At 44.9% G+C, this 9,581-nt stretch overlaps 1 protein-coding gene across 1 annotated transcript; it reads left to right on the forward strand.

The window, feature by feature from the left end:
- The first annotated feature begins 3,764 nt into the window (after nt 1-3,764).
- On the forward strand, nt 3,765-9,135 carry LOC120047266 (brain-specific angiogenesis inhibitor 1-associated protein 2-like). Its single transcript, XM_038992793.1, has 15 exons — nt 3,765-3,812; nt 4,000-4,075; nt 4,299-4,385; nt 4,950-5,011; nt 5,175-5,246; nt 5,388-5,525; nt 6,100-6,252; nt 6,350-6,526; nt 6,744-7,256; nt 7,311-7,389; nt 7,505-7,709; nt 7,866-7,931; nt 8,540-8,741; nt 8,879-8,919; nt 9,063-9,135. The coding sequence occupies exons 1-15, from the start codon at nt 3,765-3,767 to the stop codon at nt 9,133-9,135; spliced, it is 1,992 nt and encodes a 663-aa protein (XP_038848721.1).
- Nucleotides 9,136-9,581: the final 446 nt, after the last annotated feature.

Genomic DNA, 9,581 nt, shown 5'->3' on the forward strand with positions numbered 1-9,581 from the left:
GTAGAAGAAAAGAAAAAAAAAGACAAAAGACAAACGGCGTTTCGGTCATCTGTTTTTTTTTCAACAATGAGCTCAGAAAAGGTACAATTCCACTTTGTATCAACTATTTTGCTGCTTATCTAACTTTGAATGAATTGCGGTGAGTTTTATATGTAGGCCTAGAGATCAACAGGTGTTGCTGAATGAGGCTTTTGACTGGTGATACTGATTTGCTTCGAGAGTAATGTCTCTCATTTCGTCCACTTTTACGTCTCGATAATTCGTTTAACTTGGTTTAGAGAGGATGTCTCGTATTTTAGTTATGTATGCCAATAAGAGTCAAAGTGATAAACACAACCTCACATCCTCCAATCTGTTTATAATGTTCCTGTTTCACAGACATTTGTTTGTGACATTTGTTTCACCGATGATGTTACATCTCTGTCACATTTGTAATTGTTGCCAAAACCAGTGGAATCACTTAACTGTTGACAAGCTCTGCAGGAGTTTTTCAGTTGTTGACGTTATGTAGGCCTAGTAGCTGTTTCTGAAACATCTTTGGCAACAAAATGTAAAAATTGTATTTCAATACCTATATTACAAAAGCTGTTTCAGGTCATTTGTGTTTTAGTACATTGATTATAGTTTTGCTGTGTAATTCTATATTTGGCTATGTTGTCATTGCGTATGAAAATTGGTTCCCAATTGACCAACCTGGTTTGAATAACAAGAAATTAATTAATAAATAAATTGGACCTTGAGAATGTGCCTCCATCTGCAGATTAACTTTTCAGTTTACCAAACCCCAATCCTAACCATCAGGACATAACAAGCATAACTGATTGTAGATCAGCTCTCGTGGGGAACCAGAGGTAGTGTGTTGAGTTGGCTAGAAAGAAGTCCTGGGTTTTTAATTGAACCTCTATTTATCTAGGCAAGTCAGTTAAGAACAAATTCTTATTTACAATGACAGCTTACATGGGAACAGTGGGTTAATAACTGCCTTGTTCAGGGGCAGAAAGACCGATTTTTACCTTGTCAGCTCTGGATTCGATCCAGCAACTTTTTCGGTTACTGGCCCAATGCTCCAACCACTAGGCTACCCGACACCCCAAAAAAATGTGTTTCTGCCCGGTCAACAATAGGATATTGATCAAGGAAATTCTTCATTGGATTTCTTCAGATATTGATAAGTTCTTTGTGCACTTCTGCTTACTCCAGTCTCCTTTTCTCCTCACACAACACCTGATTTACTTACCAAAAGGCACATCTCAATAGGTGGTTCAGATATGACATGACAAGTGGGGTGTGGGCCTTTCCTCTTTGGTTCTCTATTGCTCCTCTACTGTTCCTCAAACAAGGGGGGAGTCCAATGACATCACCTCAGACCAACCCTTACAGGAAAAACCACATGAATTTCACGTGATCACATGTGAATTGTGAAGTTAATGCGATAACGTGTGACAACATGGAAAGCAATATGTGATAACATGAAACTATGCATGTGAAAACGTGATCACATTTGAAGTTGTCCAAAAACACATTTTCACATGATTTCTTATGTGAAATTTCACTTGAAATCAAGATTTTACACGTGTTTTTTTCTGTAAGGGTAACTCCTTGAATGCCCTACTCCTTGACGTTTGCAGTTGTGTCTAAAAAAAAAAAAAACTATTTTGCTCCCCAAAAATGACCCTCAAGTGTGTGTACATTACTGTATTTATACTTGGGATATTCAACAGGAAAACGTCAAATTGCTAGAGGACATCTTTAACATAAGCTCAGAGCCTCCTTGAACATTGGTAACAATGCAAAAAGTCCATAGGAGGTCAGTTGTACTGTACAGAGCTGTAACCCATACATCTGTGGAATCAAATGATATCATCAGGTCTATTCAACAGCAGCCTGACCGGTCAGTGTTACCCAACACATGTCTGTCTACCCAATGACCATCCACTGACATCAACAAGTGAGCCAATGCATGACATGCTGCAGAATGCCATACACACAGGATGTTGTCTGAAAGGAGCATGTGTGAGCCTTAGTGTAGAGTGAGGTCAGATGTGTGTGTGTTGTTGTCCCACACGAGGACCACCGTGCTGTAACACTAGAGAGAGGAGGCTTGTGTGAGAGCCACTGTACATTCATCATGGCTAGAGTACTGTAGGTTTACAGAATAGAACTTGAATGACTAGAATTATTTCTGAGACGTTCTATAATACCGTATCAGAACTATGTCTATTCTGCCCACTCTATTTCCACCAACCCATGTAATGAAGTGTCATAGGCATGACACAAGTATTGCCTAAAGTGGTCTATATTACCAATCTTCTGATTGTGTCATATAATAAGTTAGGCATTATAGTGGAGCAGTTAGAATGGCCTGTTACTCAGTGTGCTATAGCTTGCAAGTAAGCATTTCACTGTACCGTTTAAACGTGCTGTATCCTGTGCATGTGACAAATACTTTGATTTGATTGGATTATATGTTAGAGTAACAAATGCTGTTTTTTCCAGTAGGTGCTCCACCACTGCAGACACCATGTATTATACAGTGATACCCTGGTGTATTTTGCTTAGGTCATGTGATCTGTGATACATCTGGACGTCTGTTATTACTTCTGCGTCTGAGTTATGAAGTAAAAAAAAAACGTAAAACCCCCCCCATAAAACATTATTACCAAAACGTGTCTTAAAACAGCAGTCAGACCCTCCTTTGATTCCAGGCCCTGAGGTTGTATGTCCTGCTTCCATATGGATGTGAATAACACAGCACTTCTTAACTTTTGCGATTGAGTCCACCAATTACTTTATCACTACCCTACATTAGGGCAACCCAAAGGTTTCTGCTATCAGTTTGTTTCAGACCAGTCATAACCCCTCAGATAAGAACAATGGACTTTTCCAACACCAGGCACAAGTGTCATGGCGCTGAATAAACATTGGACCACAGAGAGAGAACCGTTGCTGAACTGACCAAGCTGTTCGGTGACAGAATTCCCCCCTGGATTAAATGGCTAAAGTCACGCTCAACTCAGCTTTTCCCCTTCCTTTGTTATCCTACAGAGATTACATGAAAAATGTTGACCCATATCGGATAATGGAGCAGGACAAAGTCAACTTTTCCAGTCGTTAGCTCTGGAAGGTCACCCTCTTGATGAGGAGCAGCCGGGGTTCCCAAAGACTGGCTCCGGACCCACTGGTGGGCTGTGGTTTATTCCTCTTGGGTCACGGCTAGAAGTCTTGGGGATAGACTTAACACAACTGTAAAAGATGGGTCACAGCACAAGCATGTTGGGTATGCAGGGTGGTAGTTTAGGAATAAGCTGTCTGGTCATTGCCTCCTGTATGGATCATAGACCACTGATGAAAACCCTCCATCTCACTCGGTATGGGTGAGTTTGATTTGCCAGGTCACCTCCAAACACCTCGGCCTGAATACCTCTCTTGGTTGTCTGGTTAGACCTCTCAGAAGTTCTTTATACTTGAATTAATTATACATTTCAGTTATTTAACAGACACTCTTAACCCTAATTGCTCCTGTATGTTCCTATGGATAAGTGCTTGCTCAAGGGCACATCAACAGATTCTTCACCTAGTCTGTTCTGGGATTTGAACCAGAAACCTTTTGGTTACTGACCCAACACTCTTAACCGCTAGGCTACCTGCCAACACTTGTTTCTCTCCATCTTTGTGTTTCCAGGGGACTTCAGTCTGCTGTTGTAAAGCCTAATACCCTAAGATACAGGGGAGGAGACTACAAAACATAAACATTCTGAAACACCATGTCTCGTTCAGACGAGGTCAACAAGATGACAGAAAACGTGTATAAGGTACAGTGTGTGTAGGTTTGTTGTCTCCAAGAGCAATGAATTAGTCTGTAGATGTAGTCAGGCGAGTGCCCTATATAACGCTTTTGTTGAAACTCAGTCTGCTAGCAGCAATGATCACAGACTGTGACTAAGTGGTAAGTTGAAGAGGAGACATGAATATTGTCTCTTGTTGTCATGTGTGTTGTAGGGGATTCTGGACCAGTTCAACCCCAGTCTGAAGAACTTTGTGACCATGGGGAAACACTATGAGAAAGCCCTGACAGGTGAGAGAGAGTGGTGTGTACACAGTATACTGTATAATGTGTGGTATAGTATGTCTAGTGGCGTTGGGTGGGCATGTTGGTAGGGCATGTTTGTTTAGACATTTTAATGATGGCTCTCTGGTTTCTGGCATAGAAGCTGCATTCCACACAGGCCCGATCCTAAAGCCCATTTAGAGGGTCTTTGTTACATGGTGCCCCTCACTGAAAGGTGTTTTCCTCTCAGGAGTGACGGTAGCAGCCAAGGGATACTTCGATGGTCTGGTCAAACTGGGAGAACTGGCCAGCGACAGCCAAGGGTCCAAAGAACTGGGTGAGTGACTGGGTGGGTGTATGAGAGTGAGAGAGACCGGTGGGTGGGGTGAGAAACACTAAGGGACTATGGGACAAGAAGCGAGCTAGAGAGTGGAGGAACGAGAGAAAGTAGGGAGTGAGTGAGTGAGGGAGGGAACTGAGAGAGAGAGAGAGCGAGCGTGAGGGAACTGAGGAAGAGGGAGAGAGTGGGGTGATTGTTGAGAGATTAACAACACCACATGATCTCATTGTAATGCTGCAAACAGTCGGGGAGGGAGGGAGAGATGCCAGACACCACAAACTACTGTGCTGTGGGAGAGAGACACACACAGCCTTTACCTCATTGGCAGACTCACAGCTGACATCATAGGCTGAGAAGTTGAGAGATACAATCATTCAGTCAGTTAACAGCTCCAGGTGAGATAAGATACTACTTTATTGATCTGACACCTCAGACACAATATTGCACATACAGACAACGTGAAGTCACAACAAGTGTTTTTTCCCCAGCCCTTTTATCCCACTCTGTATCCCTGTGTTGATGACGTATTCTCTGTATCCTGTGTCTTCTTGGGGATTCCAGGAGACACGTTATTCCAGATGGCTGAGGTGCACAGGCAGATTCAGGTTCAACTGGAGGACGTGGTAAGTGTTTACCGTGTGTGTGTGTGTGTGTGTGTGTGTGTGTGTGTGTGTGTGTGTGTGTGTGTGTGTGTGTGTGTGTGTGTGTGTGTGTGTGTGTGTGGTGATATGATTGATTGTTAAATATTGTGATGCTGTATGAATGATGGTGGAATATGATCTACAGTTGAAGCTGTTCCATTCTGAGCTGCTGTCCCAGTTGGAGCAAAAGCTGGAGTTGGACATTAAATATCTTACCGTGAGTTTATCTAAGCATTTTCCTTTAACATATTTCCTTCTCTCTACAGCGCAACCACTTTTCTGACTAACTATTTTTCTATCTGTTGCTCTGTCTCTCTCTCAATCGGATTTTCTCGCTCCTGTTCTCTCTCGATCTCAGGCCACGTTGAAGAAATATCAGAGTGAGCGCAAGTCGAAGTCGGAATCTATCGAGCGCTGCCAATCACAGCTCAAGAAGCTGCGCAGGAAGAGCCAGGGCAGTCGCCACCCCAACAAGTACGGAGATAGGGAGATGCAGGTAACTGGCATCCAACAACACCATTTTGTGTCAGTAGTGCTTTGAGTGTAAGGTTTCAACGATGCATTTGTGTATTTTTGAAACACTTACAATTGTGTTTTGACACTTGAGATTTGTGTGGGATTTTCTTGGAAACACCACCAGACTAAAGCATCTTACTCAGCATTACAAGGCACAGTCAAGTGTTTGTGTGTGTGTATGTACAGTCTGTGTGTGCGGAAGTATGGATGAGATTAAACAGAAATCTGGCTCAGCTGATTTGGCTTCCAGTCCTTACTGAAGTAAAAAAGGGGGATAGGGAAGAGAAAGAGGAGAAATCTTAGGAATGAGAAAACAGGAAATAAGAAGGGGTGTACAATGGAAGAAAAGGTTAAGGAAGGTGAGGGATAATATTTTGTGATTAGGATTTAGTTTATCGCTGCTCAGCAGACAGGATATGATGTCACTTCTTCCTTTTGGTCCCTCTGCTGTGCCTCTCTCCCTACAGTGTATTATAAAGGTCACATATCTCCTACTCCACTGTCTCTGTTATGCTGCATTCGTTTCTATGTGTGTGTTTACTAACCTCTGTCAGTATGTGGAGCTAATGAGTCGTCGTCAGGCTGAGCTGGACACGCTGGTTGCTGTGGGTTACCGCTCAGCGCTGACGGAGGAGAGGAGACGATACTGCTTCCTTGTGGACCGCCAGTGTTCCGTCACCAAGCTGCTCATCAACTACCACTGCAAGGTACACACACACACACACACACACACACACACACACACACACTGTCCCTGACCCCCATCCATCTGCCAACCTGCCTCTCCTTCCTCCCTGTGTCCAGGTGAGAGAGCTCCTGTCACAGAAGCTGTCCTCATGGCAACAGTCATGCTCCCAGCCAACCAGACTACCTGAACGGGCGCTCAACCTGCTGCGTCACACCGCCCCTCAGGGCTCTGGGGCATCTGGGATAGCTGATCTCCTCCGACATGCTAAACTGGGCGCTGCACAGCCAGAACAGGTGAGGGCAAGGGGTTTCAGTTTCAGTTCATTAGTAGGAATTCACAGACAAATGTCTGAATTACATGTACTTAAGAAGATAAAGTGAAATTATTATAAGATTAGGGTATTCTGTTATTTAGACAGCATTCAGATGGTTTTCAGTCATTTAGCAAAATTCCATTGTTTCTTCTCATCGCTCTGTCTTATCTCGCTCTCTTACCATTTCTCTCTTTCAGAGGCTGTCAGTACAGGAGGTGCTTCCCTTGTTGAATGGTGGCTCCCAGCAGCAGAGACCCATCCCCTCTTCTTCCCAGAGTGACATCCCCCCTCCCCAAAACTCCCCCGGACCCCAGACCTTCCGCTCCCTCGCTGCCACTGGAGGGGCTATTGGAGGGAGTGGGGCAGGCTCCCCTCAGCAGACCAGCACGCCTATTAGTGTCTCAGCTAGCCCCAATGCTAACAACAACATAAGTGCTAATGCTATCACTACTGCTAACACTCCCACCACCTCCTCCACGGTTGGCTCCAGCCAAGCCCAGCAGACCTCTCTTCTCCTGGCCAACAGCACCTCCAGCCTTTCTCCTAGTCTGATCCCCTCCACTGTGCTTTCTCTCAGCCAGGGCTCCCCATCCTACTCCTCCCTACAGGGCCTGGCCCTGCCGCTGTCCCTCAGTGCCCCTCACAGTCCTCCACTACCCCACAGTGCACCTCTCTCCAGAGCCATAACCCCCTCGCTGCACCACCAGGGAGTGCTAGGAGGAGGGAACACACCATTGCTGTCCCATAATCCCATGCTGATGAAGGCAGCGGAGATGTATGGAACATCTACGCTGCCTTTGCCTAGGAGACCAGTCAGCGAGGCCCGGGTGGGAGGGTTTATGGGTAGGTTTTGATACACCCCTTCACTTTTTATTTGCCATCTTGTCCATTTCTTTCCCAATGTGATGTCTATTTAATTCATTTCACATTCTCTGCTCTGTCCCTCTCTATCTTCCAGGTTCCACTCTGCCCAGAGACCGAGTTCTCCCTCTCTCCAGCCCGTCTCGTGTGGAAGCCATATTTGCCCACGCTCCTGGGGGTTCAGAGGGCAGTGGAGTGGGCGGGGCCTGCTTACTTCACTTCCTGCCAGGCGACGCTCTCAGCCTCCTCATCTCTGAGCCCAGAGACGGGTGGCACTATGGCCAGAACGAACGGACGGGACGGTAAGAGTTAGAACCCACCATTCGGCTGTACAAAAGCCTACAATTCTTCAAACACCAACTGAGGACTGTTCTGAAATTACATCTTCAGCCAATCCATGGGTTTTCTAGGTTATATACGGATAATACCAAAACAATTCCTCTCTCTCTACCTTACAGGAAAGGCTGGTTCCCTTTCTCCTACACTCAGCCCTACCCCAACACCTTGGATCCCCTCGACAGCAGGTCTGTCACCATAGAAACAAGAAACTGTTATGATATTGTCATTTCATTCCTCAAAATGTTATTGTCTTAAATGGAAGTCAACTTGTAGGGTTATGATTAAATCTTGACACTGTAACTCTAGAAATCCTTCCGCTATGCTCTCCACCCTTCCCTGTATTGACTCTGATCTAACAGCCTAGCTGCAGCGCTGCCAACAACGTTGTCTGTCAGTACGATAGCGATGTCTACAAACTGGCAGTGGTGATTTTGGCTTATTCACAGGAAGCTGAGAGAGACCACTGACACAGATATGCTGTTTTTTTTCTCTAAGTGTCATTGTCATTTTGATGTGTCCATGCCAAGCGAAGAGACCGGGCTTTTAGAGAGGAATAAAAATTAATGACCATCATTCTTTCCATCTGCCTAAGCTCTGTCCTAATCTTCTACCACCTCGCAGGTCTCCTTTGCTCTCCAAGATCAACAGTACAGTTGATGAGTTAGCATGACCACTTTCCTCCATTTATCCTCAGTCTGAAATGTCAGAACAATATGCCTGCTATTGTCATTAAGGATATTGAGTTGAGCAAGACACTTGGAAAATGAACCATTTACCAATGGTTTCTCTCCAGCTCCCCGCTCCTCTCTAAGGTCAACAGTACCAGTACGGGTCAGTTAGATAAGCTGGTCTCCCCTGGTCTGCCTGCCCTGACCCCTGAGTCCGAGGAGGAGCGCTCATTCCCCCCTCAGAGGGTCAGCACCTTCCGCCCGCGCCCATACAGCATGGCCGACTCCAACCAGGTCAGCCTGAGGCCGAAGGTCAGAGGTGAAGGGGTTGAGTGGGCAGGGCCCCCTGACCGACCGGCTCTGTCAATGCTGATGCAAGAGGTATAGATGGCTTATAATGACAGAATATAATGTAGATATGTAATGGGTTAATAACACTAGGATCTTCATCGCTTTTACTACAGCTCTCCTCAGACTTTGCCTCTCCTCCACCCTCCCCAACCTGGTAAATGCATTCATTATATTATTTAAACAGTAGACATACTGCATTGCAGTAGTCACCAACCCTGGTCCACTTTAGATAGATGACTGTCGATAAACGTGTCTAAGCTTCTGTCATGCCTGATATGCACATTGTCTCCCTGGCAGGACCAACCCATTTGCCCATGTCCGGCTCAGAAAGACGGTGACCAACGATCGCTCTGCACCCATCATCGAATAGGACATGGTCTCCTTGAACAGGCAACCAATGGAGAGGTGTTAATAGGAAACATTCATGTGTTTGGAATTTGTTCTCAGTCCAGTAACTGTGTTGGTTGAGTTCTCAACTGTTGAGCCTTAAGAGAAAGCCTTAAGTAAACCTTTCTGTTTATGTTGGTTATTTACAAGTGCTGATTAGATGTGTATTAATCAGGCCTAAGTCAAAATACAGACACTTATGTGGTGTTATTTTGAAGAATCAAAGCTGAAATTTGAGTGACCCTTTGGACAAAATGAGATCTTGAATAAAAATCCACCATAGTATTTGAGAATTATAGAGTAAAAAGATGAGTGTGAGTTGGAATTTGAAAAGCTCTGTGATGTTAGTAAAAACACAAACAGATGAGGGCCATTTTGTCGGCATGTCCAACATTAACATTTGAGCCCTGGGCATTACTGATAATTGTA

The sequence above is a fragment of the Salvelinus namaycush genome, chromosome 5, assembly GCF_016432855.1.
Source record: "Salvelinus namaycush isolate Seneca chromosome 5, SaNama_1.0, whole genome shotgun sequence".
Taxonomy (NCBI): Eukaryota; Metazoa; Chordata; class Actinopteri; order Salmoniformes; family Salmonidae; genus Salvelinus; species Salvelinus namaycush.

Excerpts from the sequence above, each read along its gene's own strand:
- LOC120047266 (XM_038992793.1), top strand. The coding sequence starts at position 3,765 with ATGTCTCGTTCAGACGAGGTCAACAAGATGACAGAAAACGTGTATAAG. Across the intron at positions 6,527-6,743 it reads GCGCTGCACAGCCAGAACAG|AGGCTGTCAGTACAGGAGGT; the intron begins GTGAGGGCAAGG and ends TCTCTCTTTCAG. Across the intron at positions 8,742-8,878 it reads CGAAGGTCAGAGGTGAAGGG|CTCTCCTCAGACTTTGCCTC; the intron begins GTTGAGTGGGCA and ends CTTTTACTACAG.